Raw genomic sequence first — 22,659 nt, 5'->3', positions numbered from 1 at the left:
TTTTTTCAGCCCGGATTCTGCGTTTCCCATAAAAGAAAGTGGCCATATGCTCCAGATTTACTACCTACTGCTTCCTTCAAAAATGCGCTGCTGCAGCCCACATTTATACAGAGAGTCACTTGAGGTGATAGAAATGTGATTCCAGTTCTTGTTAGTTTTCCGTGGATCAGCTCCTCTCAAAAGCAGCTTTGTACCTCATCGTACAGCTTTTGACTAAAAAATCATTAAAGGTAACTGAGGTTACTTCAGGAGGGTTTGGGTGAGGTGTACGCTGGAGAGATAGTCACTGCACATCCCGTATGCAGCAGTACCCAACAAAATATGAAAATAATCAGCAATAACGAAGCTAGTCTATAAAGACTGAGGAACACGCCTTATCAATGAGCTGGAAAATAGCTGGGACGTAATATTTCAACAAAGCCAGTCTTTCCCTTCTCCATCCAGCAACTAGAAGTCCCTAGATATGCTCTACACTGACTCCGTGTTAGCATTGCTATTGCAGCGCCTTTTCATCCAGGGGTGGCCCATTTGTGCAAGATGCAAGACAAACATGACCTGCTGCAAAAAGCTGAGTTTAAAAACAAGGCGTAACAGAGCAGTAAAGTAGAAGGCTCTTAAAATAGCAAGGGAAACAAGATAACCACAAGGTACTTGTGGCATAAATCTACTTTTAACCTCCTGTTCCTTAATATGCTTGGATGGAGAAGTAGCTAGGAAAGTACCAGATAGGGGAAATAAATTGTCAAAGTAGTTTCTAAAAAAAGCTTTGCTGTCAACACTAGTAAAAGGAAAAAAACGATATAAACATCTATAAAGCGATTCAGTTTTTGTGCTCCCTGAACCAAAGTGGTGAATATTCCTCATTTGGCTTTTCTTCCTGTAATGCAGGCAAAGGTCTGCAAAGCAATGGACAGAGCTATGTGTACAATACAATTGTAAAGTGTCATGGAATAATAAAGTTAAATGCTTCCATGTGCCTTGAAATCCTGTTAACAGGAAATAAAGAAAGTTTAGGACCATATAGGGATTTACAGTTTTTTCAGGTTAGGGAAGAGCACCTGACTCAAGTTCAACGTTTGGGGGTTTTATGGTTATGTTTTACCCGAAAGAAGTCATGCGTTGAAAGTTCAGAAACTGAAGTTCTGTAAGGTCAGATTTGGACAGAGTTGTTTGGAGCAGCTCCTGGTTCCTAACGTGCTGTACATGGAGAAGCTGACTACCCAGCCAAGGAATCTGATGCCTTATGCAGAGTATACTTCTGAGGCTTCAGATTATGTCATCCCACATTTTCCTACGCCCTAGAACAATAGTTCCCTAATCATGATTGGCATTAATATAGTACAAATAAGATATCGTAGTAATTCTAACAACAACATTTGGGTTCCATTTTTCCCTAACCATAGCAGCCAGATGACTGTTTAAAAAGAAAGTGGGGGCAGATATTTAAAGACTGAGTTCACCAACTCCATCACACTCCAGCTCCTTCTTTCACGGCATGTTAACAGAATTAAAATCACCCTTACCTTACAGTTATTTTACTGAATAATGTATTCAGGGTTAATAAATTAATAGTAAATAGTTTCAATTAATTTCCAGGCTTGTTGGTAGATAGCTGTTTAGTGTACCTGCAGGATCTACAAATTCCCCCAAGCCCCTTCTATTTTATACAGAGAACCACGTTATTTGACATGATCCTTTGTTCTCTAACTTTCACTTAACTTTATACTGCAGAAATCTTTTGTACTTTTGTAAACTTGGGGCTTCACTGCTTCCTGTGAAGTAGGTATTTGTTGTGCATCACCAGATAGAATGTTTTCTGCAATCCCATCGGGCTGGCTTGCTCTGCTCTGATAGCACCCAAGTGCTGCATTCCCCAAAGGCTCTTGTGTGGTCTTATTTCACCTTATCGTTCACTTTTTCTGGCTTATTCCATCTCATTTGTTCTTTCTGTCCCTGCAGACAGCTGACCTGGCAGAAGTTCCCGAGGAAGGTGATAACTCTGCAGGCACCCTTGACATAAGCAGGAAACGCAGCAACAGCGGTGAGTACTGCCAGGCCAGGGGAGCATCTTCAGATATATAGGCCTGTGTACAACCTAATTCAGAAATTTTTTTATGGCATGTCCATGTTTTAGCAGCATTCTGGTTTTCAAAGCAGGAGGTGAGTGGGGCATGTAGTTGGTGCAAGAATTAGGGGAGTGCTTTTTGCCATTCAGATGAAATCCAAGCCACCAGTTTTCTTAATTTGTTGTGTCCAGATCTGACACCGGTTCAGGTCCATTCCCTATCCCCTGCGCTTCATGAACACGACTGTAGACTAATCACTTAACATGCTTCAGTCACACATTGGCAAAGTGGAACAAAACCAATATTTTCCACGTTTGACTTGTCTACAAGTCTCTATACACTGTCTTTGGGACGGGAAAGGAATCATATAATATCCATATGTCTGTAAAATATCCAGCACAATGAATCCTGATTATAATTGCAGCTTCTCAGTACAACTATAGTATGTGCCCAGTAATATTAGTAGCCCAATTCCTTTGTCTACTTTGCAGTACAAGAGTAATGTTTTTACAGCTTCGGTATGATGGGATTTCAAGAAAATCGTACCAATCAAGAATTTAGTAATGAAATCTCAGCCACTGAAGTTTCTGACCCTGTTCTTGAATTCAGTCATGGTGAGGGAATCAATAAGTACAAAGGGGTTTTGAGCTCTAAGCAACACTTCAGGCCCAAACCATCAGAGCAACTTCTCTGGCAGCACCTGAAGGCTACTTTGCTGAATCTCATGTGACATATATGCTATAAAACAAATCACAGTGAGCATAGCTCTCTTCTTCATAGCACCCCCAGTGCTCCTTACATGCTGTTAGCAATTCATGTACGTGAAGTACCAGCTTCAGCTGTCCATTCCCATTTTATGCTGCCTCCTTACTCCTCTCCTCCCCTCCTGGTTGTAGAATGATAGGATCATAGATAGTCCTATAGCTTCTCCACACCGTGTTCAGTCATTTCCTCCCTTTCATTTTCTGAACATCTCATCTATGTTACCTGCTTTTTCCTGAAAGTTTTTTTAGGTTTCCTGTTTTGCAAGTGCAAGTTGACCTGACCTGGTTAAAGATAAAGAATTCCGTCTGCTTCACATTGTTTAATCCTGCCCACCTGAGATTAATTTGGCCCTGTTTGAGTTTTCAGATAACTTTTTATTTCATTCTTGATCAGTAGTTTCATTTCTGAAGCCCAAAGAAACTTTTTGCTCTGAGATCTGTCTTCACTGAATGCACTGAGAGGCATTCAAGGAACTTACTCAAAGAGATTAGTTTAAAAACTCAGCATGTGTCAAACCTCCAAATAACTTCCGCAGCACATTAACGATTCCTTTGATCAGCACCGGCTTTTTACAATCCGTCCTTCAGAGGCTCAGGCTATAAATTATGCATCAGTCACTCCAAAAATTTCCCCTTGGCAGATTTTTAATAAACTGCCCGCACTGTTTGCACAAGCTATGGAAATGGCAAAATCCTTTCCAGACTGTAAAAATCCTTGCTTGCTTTTTTTTTTTTTTTTTTTTAATAATTCTGCTGCTACTTGGGCAAACAAATAGGAAAATAGATGGATTTCTGTTGTGTAGGGACGTGAACTATGTACCTCTATGGCCTTCAGATTCAAGTGCCTCCTGGTAATGTCCAGAGACCATGAGCTAAACAGACATTAAAAATTTAACAAAGTACAGGGTGACTCACCACTCCTTTTTCCCCAGATGTCCCCACCCTCTTTAGCAGGTAGTTCTACATTAATGCCGTGATGAATCAGGTCCATTCTGGTTTGTTTGGTTTTGGGTTTTTTTCCCATTAAAAAAATGTCTTCCGCAAATAATATTTTAGGAAAACGTCCATTTGAGACTCTTTGCTTAAAGGGAAACAGCGGAAAAGACTGTAGAAGAGTGAAAGGACCCAGCTCGCATGTGGCCATGTAATCGCTCCTATAGACCCCTATGACAACAATTTCAAGGGAATATTCTTTCATTTGGGCCCTGGCATAAATACTATGAAGCAGAGCTTCCAGGTTTACAACTATAAGATGGCATACCTAATTTCCAGCCCTTCAGCCTCCTCTAAGCCAGTTACGCTCCTTCACTGCTGTGAATTGCCATCTGTAACAGAAGTCCTGCAAGCTAAAATGGGCTTTAAGTGACACGTAGGAGCCCGTTATCAACAGGGATTTGAGTACTTTCCCCTCCAGTCAAATACGGGATGTCCTCCCTTCAAACCCAGGTTTGGTGAGCACTTCTCGGCAAGCACAAGGATACGGTCCAGTTCCCTTCCCACCTACTGGGTCAGGTCCACACCTCATTAGTAGGTGACTCTACATTAGTAACAGCTTTATTTTCTGTCACCAACCAAAAATTACTTCAAACATGATGCTGAAATGATTCCACTGCATCTGGTGACTGACTTTCTGCAAGTCCAAAATGTTCCTGATTATAGATTCATAGATTCATAGATTGATAGATTGGTTCAGCCCGGAAGGGACCTCCAAAGGTCATCTAGTCCGACCTCCCCGCAGTCAGCAGGGACACCCCCAACTAGACCAGGTTGCCCAGGGCCTCGTCGAGCTTCACCTTGAATATCTCAAGGGAAGGGGTCTCAACCACCTCCCTGGGCAACCCGTTCCAGTGTTCCACCACCCTCATGGTAAAGAACTTTTTCCTAATAGCCAATCTAAATCTCCCCTTCTCCAACTTAAAACCATTGCCCCTCGTCCTGTCACTGCAGGCCTTTGTAAACAGACCCTCCCCAGCCTTCCTGTAGGCCCCCCTCAGGTACTGGAAGGCCGCTATGAGGTCTCCCCGGAGCCTCCTTTTCTCCAGGCTGAACAACCCCAGCTCCCTCAGCCTGTCCTCATAGGAGAGGTGCTCCAGCCCCCTGATCATTTTGGTGGCCCTCCTCTGGACCCGCTCCATCAGGTCCATGTCCTTTCTATATTGAGGGCTCCAGACCTGCACACAGTGCTCCAGGTGAGGTCTCACCAGAGCAGAGTAAAGTGGCAGAATCACCTCTCTAAAGAGGTCCAGAAATTACCCGACTCATTATTCACCAGAACTTTTTCCGTTTGCCTCCCTAACTCCTTTTCTTCTGGACACAAAACCTAAAGCATAGTGATTTGAGTTTCCAGCTTGAAATGGCAGCATTTTACGCCCCTTTATACAGATGTCAGGTACACACATACCCCTGTACTAGAAGATACAGGAAATTAATTTTACTTTTAAGGTTGTCCCTCTGGCACTCATGGCAGTTTGCAGGGCCAGGGTCCCTCTACAACAGGACGTGGTGAGGGGCACAGTGAGGCCCCCAGGTCTGCTGCAGTCAGACCACCTGGACACAACTTGGGATCTTTTCAGGTTAAAGGCTGCAGGTAGCAGCTCACATGCTGTCTTCACATTCACACATTGGACTTTATCACTACTATATCGTCTTACATTTTATCAGAGGACGTGTACGTGTGTACAGAGAACATGTGGATGTGTGTGTCACTGTACAAAATCTTTCTCATGCATGCTGCCGCTGCCATTTGACAAGAATACCACATTTTCTCGATGTCTAAGTATAACTCTCTACTATCAAGAAACCTTCCTTACGTTCATACTTACTTACACTCACAAAACTTCTTCAAAGACTCCTGGTTTGGTTGTCATTTGCAGCGTAGAACAGCCACAGATATATGTGTTAATGGAAGAAAGGGCGAGCAAGTGAAAGAGCAGAGGGGAAAGAAATTCAGCAGTTTAGTGTTCCCTGGCATCTTCTTTCCCCTAAAACAAAAAAGAAAATGCAGGCAATCAGCCTGGTGCTTATTACCATTTTGGAGACCTCCAAATTGTTAGAGACTACAAAATCCAGCTTCTGCTCAAAACACCTGCAGAGGTACCTGGTGAGAGAAGATGCTGATGGTTTTAGCTGCTCAAAGACTCCAGGTATTAAAATCATACTCAGACTTTATCCTGAAGCAAGAAACACAAGGCAGTTCTTAAAATGTGAAGGGGAAATTCAGTCAAAGTAATGAAGTCGTCGTGTTTTTTCTAGGGAAATAAATGAGGACAGGCATCAGTCGGCTCATGAAGCAATTACAATAGAGGGTAACAGGTTAGATATCAGGTACGCTAGGCACTGTGACTGTTGTCTTATTCTGTGAATTTGTGATTTAGTAACTTGGAAGAAAATTTTCACACGTACAGGCCTGTGTCTCAGATAACCCATCCCAATTTGGATGATGCCTGTGTTCAGGTACCTGCTACAAAATCAGAGAGAGAGGCAGTGTGTCCAGTGCCCTCCAGGCAGGGACTACTGCAGAGAGAGATCAAAGGAGGTTATCAAACATTCAGAGATAGAGGGTTGAAGAGGGGAAAGAAGGTGTTTTGCATACAAACTTCCTGCAATATAGCTCATATGTGCTCATCAGGAAATACTGCTCATCCTGAAGATGAAAATGCACCATTCAGTGTGAGGAAAAGGCTGTTAGACTCCGAATAGTAATGCAACTAGGGGACCTAGGTTCTATTCCCAGTGATGTACTTGTGTATACTCGTCTGATCAAAATGGTTGATTTGTTACAATTGTAAATTCTTCAGGACAGAGATTGTTTTGTGCCATATGCCAGTGGTACGCATGGTTTTGTTGGGCGTGTAGAAGGGTTCAGAGGAGAGCACCAGGGATCAAAGGAAGTAGCTGGGAAAGGGAAGAGATTAACAAAACAAAGGTGATCCTGTTGAGGTGGACAGTCTTAAAGTACTGCTAAAATGTCATGTGTTTGCTTTGTTTCAGTGTTTACATACTCCGAAAATGGCACAGAACACTTTGGAGAAGAAACAAAAAGTATACATTCTCCGGTATGGGCATAAATTTTGTGAGAATGCAATGGGAATGGGAAGTCATATAAAAGTCTTGGTTTTATATAGCTGAGGACCTCGAGTAGGTCTGCTGGGGCACTATTCTGGAGAAGCATCAATATCTGACTGTCATGTTCTTATACCATTTCTGGGCCACTGGCCACAGTTGGAAGCAATATACAGGGCAGGATGGCTCTTCGATTTACCCATTATAGTCCCTTTTATGTTCCTCTGTTTATTACAAATTGATATTGTGAACACAAAAGATCCAGCGTGGAGGCCATGTCATTATAACAGAAGTGCAGTGATGTAAAAATCACAGATTTTATTTGGAAAATTATTTTGGGTTTGGCTTAGGTGCTTTTTTTTCTCCAGGTTACCAGTGGAGAAAGCGGGGAGAGAGAGTAGCCGGTCTTCTCTGTGGGAAGCCCAGTGCAAGCAGCTTTCGGTTTAAGAAAGTGATTTTCCCACCTTGCTTTTTGGACCTGTGCACTGCACAGCTCTAGCTCCATCCATAATGAGGACTGTATGATAGGCACTTTATATAATGCCATTAATACACTACCAGGCTCCTAAGAGTCATACGTTAACAGAGAACAAAAGGTAGACTCATTTTTAAGATCTCACCCAAAAGACTCGTGCAGAATTCTGCTTGTGTTTTTTGGAAGCCTGGAGTTTGATCTTGGGGTTCCAAGAATCTTATTTTTAAATGAAGATAGTTACTGCCTTAGTGGCTCACAATGTATCTGGGCCATAGTCTTCCAAGGTGTGAAAGCAATGAGATGATTCCAGCTCATTCCTTGGAAGATCAGGCCCTGGTTCCTCAGTCTCTAACAAAGTGAACCAAATTCCTGAACAGGACAGATTTTTAAATTTTCTCTTTCTCTTTTTTCTTAAAGGGACCATTTTATAAAAGCACGTTACAAATGAACACCTATGTTGCCTTGTACAAATTTGTACCACAAGAAAATGAAGACTTGGAGATGAGGTAAAGCCTCAAAATATTTGTTAGTTGATTTGACCCATGCAAACTGGGTGTCCTATGGCTGTGTATGACTTCAGGGGAGGGAGGGTTCATTCTGACATTTGTACTAAACATTTTTTGTAGAGGTATCCACTTGTAGATACAAAGATATCCTCATAGACAAAAAGCTGGTGATCAACTTTTTTGGCAAGGATGCGATAGATAAAAAGTTTCAAAAACACTTGTGTGACTCGTGGAGCAAGATGGCTTTTAGCTAGAAAGTATTCAGCTTTCAATTGCTTTGTTTTTTCAACCAGAATTTTCAACTAGGTGTTCCTTACCGTCTCTCATGCTAATGCTGAGCATTTTGCCCGTCCTGTTTGATTTTCCCTCACATTCAGGTGATGTCTGAGAAAAGAGAATGATGTCCAGTTGCTGGATGACAGTGGTTTCACATGAGATGAAAGAAGATGCATTCCAAGTTTTGCAAAATAAACTTGTTAAATGTATTATTTTACCCTTTCTTCCCTGATTCTGCAGCAGTTGCTAGCACTGCAAGGTCTAATCGAAGCCCACTGAAGTGAAAGGACATCTTTCAGTGCAATTAGTTTGACTCATGCTCCTCACATTTTGCATGGTCTTGCTTTTGTCTTTGAACTTTTGTTGTAAAATGCCTTTGCTCTCTTCAACTCACCCCCTTTATCAAAATAATCATGCACATGCCACAGAATTTAGGGAATTGCCGTAGAAATGCCCCGCTCATCAGCATGTCCTTCACTGAAAGTCTTTTTCCTGTTCCCAGCTGTACCTTCTCATCGCTCTGGAACTAATGGATGGGGTGTAAGGCAGAAATTACAAGCTTCCCTATCATTGTGTTTTGCTGGCGTTTCCTGATCATTATTTTAGGAATGCCAGCTCTTCGGGAAATAACTACAGGGTGTGGTGACCTTCAGTGCAACTTGCCAGCTATTCTGCTTGAAGGATTCCGCTTTGCGTTTCCTCTAGAGGTGTATTCCAGCTTGCGTGTTTGTTGCATGCAGAGGAACAGCACTCAGACAAGCCTGCACAGGACTATCATCTTCATCAAGACATAGCAATCCAGAAAACATGGCGTTCTCCAAAATTCTCCTGTCAATTGTGGGGAAAAAGCAACCTGTGGTCTGCAACCTGGACTATCATGACTAACAGGCTCTTTCCAGAGACACCAGCCAGTCTTCAGTGATACTCAGTTACAGCAGCATGGTCGGTCCCATGGCCAGAAATTCAGTAATACATGGGTTAACATTGTTTCATAAAGGATGTCAAATAGCCAGTAATGCTTTTTGGTCACTGCAGAGCCAGGCAGGATTCAGCTCAGTTGCATAAATTTTCATTTAACATCGTTGGGTTGCTTGAGATGAGTTCAGCTTAGCAACGTTGTCAAGACTAACAAGCACTGTCCTGGGAACCCAAGTCAGGGATCGGTGGGACGCTGATCAGCCCCAACATAATGAAGGCAAGTAGCAGGGGAAGGCCCTTAGTTGGGAAGAAGAGTTGGGGGAGGTTTCTGGAGATCTCAGCTCACCTCTGAGGGGATGCAGTGGGTGGCAGGTTACTGCAGTGGAGAGGTGTCAGCCCTGATTTCAGCAGCAATTAGTACTTCCCACAACCTTGATTTCTTCCTCAACAGCAGGAGCAGCCAGTCAGGTTTTCCAAAGCTCTGGCATAAATAAAGTAGGACATTACAGTAATATGTTTATTCTAAGGGAAGGCCTTACACTACAATAAGTAGAGAATCCTGGAGACAAGCAACCTCAGATTTCAGATTCTGCAAAGAATAGAATAGAATCGAATCGAATCGAATCGAATCATTGGAAGGGACCTACAGTGATCATCAGTGGTGGCTGATGAGCGCTTATCTGGCCAGCTACTGAAATCTATAGCACTGATGTAGAGCAGACAACTTATCCAGGGTTGTGATTTGCAGAAGAAAAAGATGAGCCCTGAGAGTGATTTCAGCTGGTAGTAACCACCAAGCAGGATGTTCAGGGATCAGCAGCCTCAGTCTAGGAAGCAAGAGTCCAGCTGGTACTTCTATTTTGAATCCTTTTGGGAGATTGGAGACATCTATGTTACCCTTGTGCTAAAAATGTCAGAAAGCAAAATCTGTAGGCCTTGCATCAAAAAATCTCAGTGCTCAGCCCGCTGACGTGGAGAGACTTTAGGTTTTGTTGCCATTTGTCTCTGACAGACAAATAAATCTATATTTTCTAAGTTATTTTTCTAACAACCAGGCTGAAGGGTATTTGGAGGCTGGGGCTCTCTTAAATCCTTCTTGTTGAAAGTGTTCTTCCTTGCAGTGTAAGGGCTCCAATGGTGTTACAGCCTGTTCACTTTAAAGTGGCAAAATGGGCTTCCTCAAAACCTCTTTAAGTGTTTTATATGAAATATTAACTGCAATAAGGGATTCAACTGTGCTTTCCCATAGACGAAATATTTTACCACTGGGGTACCAGGTTGTCCTTTTTCTCTATCTTCCTTTCTCACCTCGGCAACATGTAATTATTCCAAACACACTGGAACAGCTTCCTGAGCAGGGCTTGAGGAAAATCCTACCCTGTTGCCCTACTGATAGTGCCCTTCTGTGAAAGCTGGAAAACTGGTTCAGATCACACAGTGTCAGGAGGCTAAATGCCTGTTTCTCCAGTTGTCAGCAGCAAAGATAACCACTTGGAAACTGGAACAAAGAGACCCACCACCACCCCCTCCTCCAGCTGCATCCTGGACTGGTCCACATCTTCTATGTGTGCTCTGAAAAAGCCCGTTAAATTGGAACACGTTATCCATCATATGCTCCAGATACATTTGCAAACTCTTGTGCTGATACCTCAACAATACAGTGAGCCTAACAGAGAACACAAGGAAAGCTGAATAATTAGGCATTAACCGTTAATTTTATTAAGATCAAAAAAATGCCTGTTATCAAGCAGATGGAGCTTTCTCAGGTTAATCCTTTTGGAAATGGGCTGCTGCTTACGTCCCCCAGCACAGTGCTATTATAATTACATAATAACGTTGATGAAGTGCCACCAGTGGGGGGAAGGAGGTCAAATAACTGTTCAACTACCTGCACAGAATCAGCTCAGCACATTTTCCTATTAGCATTTCCAGCCAAATTGTTCTCCTAGCTCTGCTTTGGAACTAGTCAGCTGGATGCTGATACTTAGCAATTACAACCCTGCGCCGCACATTATAAAGGTAAATATGTCCCATTCAAATCAGAAAGATATTCTTGGGCAGAATTATATCCCTGCTGACTAATTGCCTTTGTCAGTTAAATAGAACTATTTCCCTGCTGCCTTCCTTCTGCAATCACAGCTTGAAAACACAGATGATAAAGTGGTGTGTCCCAACAAAGTGAAATGTCTTGAAGTAACAAGATAATGCCTGTAACAAATAGGGACTGTGTTTTAAACAGCTTCATATTAAACAGGAAGCAAAAATTTTGTTCACAGATGCTGTATCAAAATAAAGATCTACCCCCAGTACATAGAGACTCTCTTTCTACATTACAGTGTATGATTGAAGATAACCTTGCTGCCTCATTGAGTCTACCTGCAGGAGATGCTCAGATAAAATGGCCAAGACAGGGCCACCTTCCTATTAGAAAGTAATTGTGGGAGCTGATGCGTCATAACAATTAAGAGTCATCTTAACTACTATTTCTCTTCAAATTACAGGCCAGGGGATATGATCACTCTTCTGGAAGACTCCAATGAAGACTGGTGGAAGGTATGTGCAAATTATTTTATATCCGTTTTCTTTCTAAAGGGAAAAAAATGTTATTTTCAAAGCTACAAGTATTAAAGTTAACAATAATTAATCTCCTTCTAACAATGTTTCTCCACAGGGTAAAATTGATGACAGAACTGGATTTTTTCCTGCTAACTTTGTTCAAAGAGTGCAACACGATGAGAAGATTTACAGATGCATCAGGACGTTCATTGGCTGCAAGGAACAGGGGCAGATAACTCTGAAAGAGAACCAGGTAAGTTCCCCTGTGCCGGATCCCCGCTGGATGTGAGCATCCAGCAGTCTGACCAATGACTCTAGGGAAAGTCTTGCAAGATGAGCACAGGCAGAGGCAGTTCATTGCAGTTTTACTACCAGATTTATTATTTGTACATTAGTAGTGTCTAGTATCCAGTGAAAAGCAGTGTTGGGCTTGTGCAAACGCATACTATGTGCCTAACGTTGCCTAAATTTTCAGTCTCACAGCCATGCGTAAAGATACTTCGCGTATTATGCACTCTCCTACTGACTTCAGAGGGACAGCTTGAAGAACACATAGTCTTAGAGGCAGACCTAGTGTGCCTGAAAAATTATCTGGTTTTCTCCTCACTATTAGAGCTAATCTAATAAAAGACAGTGGCTCCCTCCCCACATCTTAACTTATGTAAAGATCTAAACACGGCTCATTGGTTTGGCTTCAGTAGGAGCAGAGATAAGGCAGCACCAAACAAAAAAACCTGTAAATCTTAAATGTAATTCTTGTTCACAGTTGCAAAGTATCTTTAATCATTAATTGCTTGTGTCACCACTTACATGCCCTCTCTACAGGCTGTAATTTATTCTAAACTAGAAGTGCCGCTGTGAGCTAAAGTACACCATGTACAGTGAGGACTTGCAGGGTCCATCCACCCTGGCTTACTTTCAGCAGCTCCTTCTACTTTGTGTCCTTCAGGTGGCAAAACCATGGCCACTATTATGCAGTTTGTCTTTGATCTGATTTTAGACGCGATTTTTTAACACAATTTTTACCAGACATCTAATACATCCAAGTGTCAAGTCTCATGGTGCTGCTATAAATGCTTGCTGGGGTAAAGTGAGAGGAAAATACGGCTCAAAACCTGCATGAAGGGACAGTCAGGTTTGTGGTATAAGCTCATGTAAATAGGAGGATGGCTGACTAAGGGTGACGCACAGCTTGAGCGACACCTAGATGAAATAGGCGGCTAGATTTTTCTCACTGCATCTTCTGAAGCCCAACGTTCTTCTACCTCATTAGGTCTTTCCTTTCCTTTGCAATTGATGTCACACCACCAGGAATTGTTTGCCTTACAGTGCCTGGACAGCCACGGATTTTAATACAGTAGAGCCTAAGTCAGCATCAGGGTGGACTTCAGGGCCACGGATTTTTCCATGCAGAACTTCTGTAACACTTCACTCCATGCTGGATAAGATTAACTTACACCTTTGCTGCTGCTGTCTTGTGGCATAGCAAAGCATGCAAGTGCTAACAATCACAGTGAGCAATACAGTGAGCAGAATATATCTTATCCCTGTGCACATAGTACATTGGGCAGCCCTGAAGTTGCCGGAAAGAGAAAGTGCTTAATTTTTTTTTTCACCCAGCACCTCTTTTGATTGTTTATATGCATGCATACAGAGGGAAAAAATATTACCAAAGCAGAACGCGAGTTTTTGCAGCTTTTGTGCTCTAGAATAAGCAATACAGAGGGGCAAAGCTTGGGGAGATGATGGTGTGGGAACATGGCGTGCCAGCATGAGGGAATGGCCAAGGTCTGAGTCCCTTCTTGTCAATGTGGCAGCTGCTGAAAACAGTGAGGGCCCAGTTTCTTATCTCATTTCTCACAAACCCACAGTTTCCAAGTGGGCAGGTCTGGCAGCTTCATCTAAACACAAGGATTTCCTGTTGTCCCTATTTCATAACAGGCTCACGAGGGAGCTCGCAGTCAGGGACGCGTCATTGTCTCTGGTGGGGCAATAGGTAAAGAAATGGATGAGTCCATCCTGTCTGTCTGCTGCTTCTTGTTTTTTAGCCAACTTATCCAGCTCTAGCTCAAAGCCAGGCAAATGCTTGAATGTGAATGCTGTTGGGTTCTCACTTCATGTGGGAGAGGCTTCAGAAGAAGAAAAAAAATAAATAATTGGTGTAAAAAAGGGCAGAGAACAGACTGAACAAACACACAAAAAGTGCAGAGACGGGAGAGAAAAGGAGTGAGATATTCAAGGTGAAGCTCGACGAGGCCCTGGGCAACCTGGTCTAGTTGGGGGTGTCCCTGCTGACTGCGGGGAGGTCGGACTAGATGACCTTTGGAGGTCCCTTCCGGCCTGGACCAATCTATGAACCTATGAATCAATCTATGAATCTATGAACCAATAGATCCCACTCCATCCTCACACAAATTATGAGAAAAGGGGACATTCAAGTTGCTTCAAGGCCATTTTCAATAATTTCCAGGTGGGACAGTCACAGAAAGGCATAGACACTCATCTGCTTCCCTCCGTCCCTCCATCCAGGGTTTGAGCCCCCCATAATAGCCCTCAGTGAGAGCTGGCAGCCTGCACAGGGCTAATGTGTGGTAGCAGCACGGGGACCGGAGCATAAGGTCTCCTGAACCTGGCACTGGCATCTGTGCCTGCCATGGAGATCACTGCCTGAAGGGCACAAAGTTTTTGTTTGGGGTTTTTGGGGGGTTTTTTGTTGTTGTTTTGGGCTTTGGGGGGGTTTTTTTGTTTTTTTTTTTTAACAGAATAACTTTGTCTTAACTGTGGAAAAACTCTTATTGTGAAAAGTATTTCAATCGTTATTGGGGATTTTTTTGCTTTAAAAATTTATTTTATATTTCCAAGGTCAAATTTCCTTTCTTCTTTCTTCAGCCATTTCTCTTATTTTCTGTCCTTTATTTCCCTATTGTTTTCCATGAGAAGCAGTGAGAGGTGCAATAGGGAAGACATAAAAAGAAAAAGATGTCACGTGAATGGGACTTCTGGGAAAAGTTTGGCAGAATTCTTTCTTTTTTCTTTTTTTTTTTTTCTTTTTCTTTTTTTTTTTTTGTTCTATTTGGGGATTTCTGTGGGATGTAACCAGCCATTTTAGCTGTCTCTGGACACAGTGTCCAGAGTGCTGTGAGTGCAATATATTATATGTACCATGTGCAAAGCACTGGCTTGTTCCAGATTAGCAAGAAGGGGAGATTATTCATTGCTACCAATTCCTGTCAAGTCTCACTTTAGCTAGAAAAACTCATTAGCTGGTGTAATAAATTCTGGTGACTATAGTATGGCAAATTGTCTCTATTTTATACTGCTAATTCACTGGGTCAAATTCTGCGGGGTCTAAGAGGAGTCCAGAGCCATTCAGACACCAAAGGCAAGGATGATATGCCAACAGAAAAACTTATCCAGTGACAGTAATATGAATTTTCGTTACATTGCTTGATGCCATCCATGGTTTATACTGCAGGCTCTATCCCCTTTGGGCCTTATATGAATGCTCCCAGGTAGAGAGTCTATTCTTGTAAGTCAAAAGGCAACATATTCAGATCAACAAAGCCACATGACTACCTTTAGAAAAGCCATTTCAGACAAGCAGAGACATTTTCAAAGTCTGAAGCACAGTGGGTGAGGCTCTCTCTGGAATCGCTTAGCAGTTTCATGCCCCTGGGAATAACATTTTGAGCTTCAGCTTCATGCAGACCTTTCTGGCAAAACCAATACTCAAGGAGAGGACTGAGGAAAAAACAGGACAACATCTTGAGCAACACGCACGAGCTAGTCTTCACTAAGGATCCCTTGAAAATTTCTTTATGAAATTAGAAAACCAGCCTGGGGGAGAAAAAGTGTGGTGCTTCAGAGACATCAACATCTTGGAGTTCAGGGTTTCGTGACAGATTGGTGGGTCCTGAAACCAATTCAGAAGATGACTGGGCACCACAGGGCTCAATCAGGAATCTGTGGGAGGAAGGCAGACACAACCGCTGACATCAATAATGCAAGATTATTAACAGGGAAAACAAAACCAGCCAATTTCTGTGGCTTTCCTCTCTTTTAAGCTGTCTCACACACAGTACTGTCTGCATAGTTTCCACCTCTGATTGTACTATCACTTGGATATATAAAGTTTTCTCCAGACTGTAACTTCTGCTTTAGCCTACCTGACTTCATTACCACACATTATACAAATGCTTCTTTGCATGACTTACAGGCTCTGGTTTGACCTCTTTTCACAAAAGAAAAAGTCACCATATCTAATATATCATCAATGTTTGGAAAAGCATCTCTTAAAATGCCTCTAACATTTTTGGTCATCCTTATTTTTAAAGAAGTCATAATAATCTACAATTTGAATGTCTGTTTTTACTCCTTTTATAACATCCTACTTAAATAAAGGAAATAACCTCTTTAAAAAAAAGAAAACTACTCACACCCTTCACTGGCTGCCTCTGTCGTCTACAGTCACATTAATACAAACCGCTTTAGAGCTGGGCTTTTTGTGATGAAATAACACAATTGATTTTGAGTTGCACGAGTGATCTTGTGCGATAGAAATTACCCCAAATCACAACATTTGTAACAAGGCTGGCAATCAAAAACTGTCTGCCTCATCCAGATGTGGAGTGTGAGTTTACATAAAGGTCAGTGCAACAGATCCATTTTGCGATGGATGTGTTTTATAAATGTCACTGATGTACACTAGCCCTTTTACTGAAACCATCTCCCAGACAGCTTCTGCAGTGACCACACTGCTGTTGTGATGGCCACAACCTCTGGGCCAGAGCTGTTAGCCTTGCTGTCCCCTTAGCACCACAGCTCAGGGACAAACTTCCCTCCTACCCCGGCACCCAGCCACGTGAATGTCCAAAAGAGTGAATTTTAGGCACATGTACATTAGCAGCTGTGTGCAGATATGATCCAGCCACTCCAGGAGCCTGGGAAAGGGCTTAAATACATCCATGAGGTAAGGCAGGATTGCAGCCCAGGTCTCCAGCCCCAGGGAATCCACCTGTCTCAGTTTTTCTTCTGATTAGTCTGAATGCTTTGTTGATACCTGGGTTTTCACTTCACTGCCTAGCAATTACTTTATACCCCCACATTTTTCATGCTGGGATACTCTATAAGGAGCTCAACTTCTAAAAGCATGACTCAGCTGCCTTTGAAAATCAGTTGCATCATGGTGACTTACGCATTCAGATTGAATCACTTAAAATACAAACCAGCACAGAAAGTGATGTTGTAGTTCTTTATGTGTTCCCCAGATATAACTGCTGCACTTCACAGCTAGGCTTAAGGTTAAAAGGGTCTTTTTTCCAGCTATCTCTGATTTTCATTGACATCAGATTTGCTGAACAGGGATGGGTGTCCCCATTCATTCATTTTTGAACGAATGGGGACATATTGGCACACAAGTTTTGCAAGAGTCCAAAACATGGGCACAGCCCCTTATGCATCCCATTTAGTCCAGGTCAGCTTTTAAACCCGACATAAGTTCCATAGGTAAAACAAGCTGGTGTTCTCAGTCCAAAAGCGAATCAAACAGCTGATATAAAACCTGTCATCATCATCTGCACTATGGCTGAATGGGCATAAAAACTGAACCACTTATCGTTTCCACCCACAGAGCTCACATAGGCAAGAACTTCAGTGCGCAGGCAGCAGCAGTTGTAGAAACTCACAGTGTCCCTGTGCTGTCATTCTTACAGACAAATACAAGACTCGAGCATTCAGACCTCTTGACCTGACACTGTTCCAGGACAGCTCTGTACTGTACTGTCCTTATAACCAAATTCCTACTTTGTCAGAACCGTTCTGTGACTGACAGATGGGTTAAATGTATGGGAGAGAGAAGATACGTAAAAGGGAGCTGCAGGAAATTAGAGCAAGTTCAAAATTACTCCTGGACAAAGACAATTTTGCCATTTGAGCCCAAATTCAAAGCACGGAACTTAGAATAACAGGGGAGTATTAATGGCCATGCAGCTTAAAGGATCGTTTCCTAATTGCTCATCTCCCCCATCAGCTTGGGGCTGACTGACAGATAAAAAATTCTCAGGGCAGATGTTGACAAGTTCAGAAAACAGTCATGATCTGAGCAGTTGTTTGTTTTGGTTTTAGTGTTTTGGCTTTTTGTTGTTGTTGTTTTTTAAACAAAATGAGATGAAAGAATGGGGAAGTGACTTTATAATATTAGATCCCACTTTCAGCTATTTCTGAAGATCATCTGATGACTGAGACATAGTTTGAGATGTGGTTTCTTACCCTGTGGCTAACTCCACTACTAACCTCTTGACCAGAGCACAGGGGTAAAAAAACCCGACTATTTGCCTCCATTTGTGTTGCTACCAAATTCACTGGCGAGTGGCTGTTCAGTGGCCATATGGGGAGAGAACCCATAACAATCTATCATTGTTAGACAATTATTCTATCACCCGATGACCCCTCCCCACCTGGAAAGGGGAATCGGGGAACACGAAGAAACACAAGGGTTGAATTATAAATAGATTTAATAGACTAAGACTAAATAATTAACAGTAATACTAAAGAACCAGTATTAATGCCGATACTGATATAAGCTATACAGGAATGATACTCAGCCCATTCTGTCAGCAGGAAGCTGTGCACTCCCAGCAGGGACAGCAAATGGCGGACACTGGGAGCGCAATGGCTTCAGGAGGAAGGGAAGGGCTCAGGGCTCCGGCACCAGGGCAAGGAGTTGTCTGGACCCGCCGCCATCAAGGGAGAGAGAGAGCTACGCAGCAAACTTTTCTAATTTATGTTGGATGTGACGTTCATGGTATGAAATAACCCTGTTGGCCAGCCTGGGTCAAATGCCCAGGCCTTGCTCCTCCTCGTTCCTGCCCCTGGCAAGGCTCGAAAACATGAACCTTGAATCCCACAGAGCCTGGCTGGCTATAAAGTAAATATTTTCCCAAATTCAGACACTAGAGTCTTCTAAAAGTGCAATTTTCCCCAGCATTAGAAGAAAAGTTAGTCCTGTGTCTCTCAACCCAGGACACTCAGGTACCTTGTCAGGCCAGCAGTCTTCCCTTCAAAACGTACCAGCCTGAGTAGCTGCCATTTTAAGCAATTTCTAATTTAATACAGAAAACTTTGATCACCTGATGGTAGCAGTGTCTCCTTGTGCCTTCACAACCATCACGTTTGCCATCTGTCACCAGGGCTAGTCCTTAGCAACAGCTGATTCATTGGGTGCACCCCAAAACTCTGGATACCACCATGCACTTATCTGGGGTGACTCCAGATTTACACCCACTGAAGAAAGTGAGGAGCCGAATCCCAAGGCTACAACTTGTGGGTGAAATCCTTGGCAGCGCTCACAAAAGGGGATGAGGACAAGAGTGGTCCAAAGATGGTGTTGTGTTCCTTCTTGTCTGAAACTGCAGAATGTGGAGCATCTCCAGGGCTTTGCAAAGCTCCGGCAGCTGCCACAGCCCCAGGAGACCTCCTGAATGGCACAGGATTAGGGAAGTGTGGCATATTGTGGCCAAGCTTGCTCTGCCCCCAACACATCCCCTTCCTTGGGAAGGAGTGGGAAAAAACTCTGCCATCCGGGAACAGGCACACGCAAGGCTCAGTGTATTAGTGTGAGAGAATTTCAACTGGAATTTGGGAGAATTCAGATCAATGTATTAGTATGTAGAGCGGAAGATGTTGTTGCAGAAAGGCCTTGTGCTCCTCACACCCAGTGAAGATCTAAAGTTATTGCTTGTAGCAGAGCACTCAAACCAACAGCAGAACAAAACAAAACAAAAAAACTCTAAAAAAAAAGACCAAATCTGCCATCCTTTTTCACTCCAAAGATAAAGAAAAACAGTGTTCAGAAATCTCAGTATTTTTCTTTTGTCCGCAAATCATTCTGCTGACAGTACAAGACAACAGGGAGAAGCACTCTCTTCTCGCAGTATGCCCTGCACAGCAGCAGAGGTTAAGCAAGAAATGTGGCGTGGCTGGTGAGCAGTGCAGACCTGCTGGAGGTCCCTTCTGGAGATCTGACTATTTTGGGGGATTCTTTGGCCCATGCAAAAATCTAGAGGTCTTGTAGACATCTTTATTTTCCCTTATTTTCCCACACAGCAGCAGGGATCAACCGAGAAAGGGCATCTCTCAACCAAGGTGCTCTTTCCCACTCTTGGATACTCCGCCACGCTTGGCCATCCTTAGACTCGGGGCTTCTTTGCAGGCTTTTTCTCACATCATTGAAGGTTTCATAGTCTTTCCCAGAGGCACAGACCAACATCTAGCAGGAGTCAGAAACACTTTTCTGTGCACGTATGCTTTACACCTCTCTGCTTCGAATGGTGGTGTGACTGCAGAGGGAGCAGCTGCTGGGCTAGGGATTCGTGATACAAATGAGCTTGGCTGTTTTGCAACAGAACCTAAACTAAACGGCATGAATTCCATACCTCTCCCATGCTTTCTGTGTGTTTTAGCCCAAACAACAATACATTATTATTTTTTTTTAATTGCATGTCAGTTCTGTTGGTGTGCTCAGTCATTCTGCCCCAGGGATCCAACTCAGTTGGTGTTAAGTAGGTAGCTGAAGTAATAAAACTAATGGGTCCATTTGCTTTCCAAACCTTTGTTTGCAGGTACAGAGATGCACTTGGCTATTTCCAAATACCGGAGGTGGCAAATATGAAGCAACTTCACCTCCTTTTTATGGCCTTTCGTTTCCCTCTGGCAGCATCAGCGTCGCTAGTAAATTTTATGTGTGTAACAACAGGAGGACAAGCTGGCACAGAACGTGGTATTTAGGTGTCACCATACAATCCATAACAGTCATACTGAAACGGATTTAGCCAGGAACGCTTTAGAGCCATTTTTGTTCATTTCATACCCTCAGAATTATTGTAATTAAACACTGTAAATGCCTATCAGGCAGAGCCTTTGTGAGTGTTAGTCCAGACGGAGGGCTTTAACGACCTGGCAATGACAGCAGGAGAAATCAGGGAGTTGTTCTCAACAGGACCATTCATTTTCTGGCTATTTTTTAACCTTGTTTGATTAGTAAGAAATACATAGTTCTTTGGCACAGTTGTTTGAAAACAATTCTTTATTTTGTGTGGCTCTGTGCTCGAGTGCCCAGTCTAAAGTACCTGTGCCACTGGGCTTTCAAATGGCTCTGCCATTAACAGAGGTGTCTCAGGAAGGGCCCTAAAGTGGAAACACCTGAGATCGGAAAGGTCTTCAGGAAATGCAAACCTTTACTGCAATGGAATATTTGTGCTATTGTAAAGACCCTACGGTTCCACCACACCCGCCTCCGTTTGGCATAGGTTTTATGCAAACACGCTCGCAGAGCTGGATTCAGATCGCACACTTTGGTATCCAAAACACCTGTAGGTGCAAGGGCTGAGTAAATAACACAACACACTGCTCATCTGAGAAGTACCTGGTCTCCTTAAACATGCAAAAGAGAATATGCTTGCATTCAGGTGGGCTGCTGCAAGTGACCCACCTTGGCTGCCCAGGAAGGTGGTGGAGTCTCCTTCTTCAGAGACATTCAAAACCCACCTGGACACGTTCCTGTGCAACCTGCTCTAGTTGGACCTGCTTTAGCAGGGGGGTTGGACTAGATGATCTCCAAAGGTCTCTTCCAACCCCATATCATTCTGTGATTCTGTGATCATGATTACTCCTCACCACTAGGTGCTGAGGGAGCCAGCTAGCTCATGATCTGAAATACCCAGTCCCCTCATCCACAGACGACTAAATCACAATCACTTCAGCAGGCTGAAGTCGTAATTCAACTTTCAAAAATCGTTGATCTACCACAAAGTTCTTAACGATTTTAATGTCTCTCATGCATATGTGGCACTTCAGGGAGGCAGGGGAAAGGTAACTCTCTAAATGTATGAGTTTGAGTTTCTCGTCAAAGCAGTGAGTCTAAAAGGGATTGTTTTACTTTAGAAGTTCTCTTTACTAGTTCTCTAACTAGCAGGATGGCTAACCAACCCGATAAACAGCCTGGAATAACTTCTCTCTTTGATCATGGCAGAGTTTAATATTTTCCTACCTTCTTTGCGTTCAGATTTGCGTGACTTCTGAAAAGGAACACGATGGCTTTATCAAAGTATACAGCGGGAAGAAGAAAGGCTTTGTCCCCATAGACGTCTTAGAAAACATCTGATTTCAACAGCCCACTTGCTGCAGTAGGAGCCCTTTGTTGGCGATGCCTGTCTGCCTCATCTCACACTGTGTCAACCCAGATGGGCTGTCTTGCAGATGTTCAGGGAAATAGCGAGAAAACTGCAACTACAAGAAGCAAAAGACATTTAGACTGCCACAGCAACACTAAGAAATAAGAGAAGTGGAATATTTGAAAGAAAATAACAGTCAGAAACCTCGAGGGAAATGAGAGGTCCTGGGATACTAACGGGAATAAGGTAAGGAAAAAAAAGAAGTCTGGGCTGATTTCTGGTGCAAGGTGGCTGTTACAACCCTGATGGAGACAGACAGCTTGTTCTGAAGGACTAAACTCACGTCCTGTTCTTGTGTCTTAGAAAACTGTTGGACTGCTTTCTTGTTTGAAGTGTGTGTTCAGGGGGGAGGGGGAAAAATACCATTCAAACTGTCCTCATACTACAGTCCAATGCTTGTAGTAAAGTGTGGCTGTGGTTCTACAGTTTTGTCCCCGGTACTAACCGATCAGTTTCAGCATTTAATCCTGGTGTTTAGTCTCATAACAAAAAGCAGTTTGGAGACACCACGTGAACGTCAGTTCGAGAAATGCACTGTGCCCTGGAACTCGGCAGCTTTCTCTTTCTGTGCAATCCTCCCATATGAAAGAGTAGCGAACTTGTGTGTCCTTTGTTTTCTCTGTATACAAACAGAAGCTCTCAGTGTATGTTGGGTGTGATGGCTGCTCTCATAGCTCACAAAAATAGCCGGTCCTCCGAATCACAAGCCTGCTTTGGAAGCATCCTTCTGCGCCTTTATCTGGTGATGCAGAAAATGGGTGAAAATGCGGGGAGAGCCACAGGCTTGAAACGTTTTATATTTTTCTG

The 22,659-nt window shown here is 43.1% G+C and overlaps 1 protein-coding gene across 2 annotated transcripts in view; it reads left to right on the top strand.

Moving 5' to 3' along the window:
- STAC (SH3 and cysteine rich domain) overlaps positions 1–22,044 on the top strand; it is a 78,814-nt gene extending 56,770 nt beyond the window's left edge. For both annotated transcript variants that reach the window (XM_074150757.1, XM_074150756.1), the window contains 6 exons: positions 1,960–2,041; positions 6,821–6,885; positions 7,785–7,873; positions 11,569–11,620; positions 11,739–11,876; positions 21,684–22,044. In XM_074150757.1, coding sequence (XP_074006858.1) covers positions 1,960–2,041; positions 6,821–6,885; positions 7,785–7,873; positions 11,569–11,620; positions 11,739–11,876; positions 21,684–21,782 — 525 coding nt within the window. In that variant the 3' untranslated portion in view covers positions 21,783–22,044. The remainder of the gene's footprint in view (positions 1–1,959; positions 2,042–6,820; positions 6,886–7,784; positions 7,874–11,568; positions 11,621–11,738; positions 11,877–21,683) is intronic.
- Positions 22,045–22,659: the final 615 nt, after the last annotated feature.

Source organism: Numenius arquata, chromosome 7 (assembly GCF_964106895.1).
Source record: "Numenius arquata chromosome 7, bNumArq3.hap1.1, whole genome shotgun sequence".
Lineage (NCBI taxonomy): Eukaryota > Metazoa > Chordata > Aves > Charadriiformes > Scolopacidae > Numenius > Numenius arquata.
Note: the sequence above shows the minus strand (reverse complement) of the source record. Positions and strands in the feature narration are given on the sequence as shown.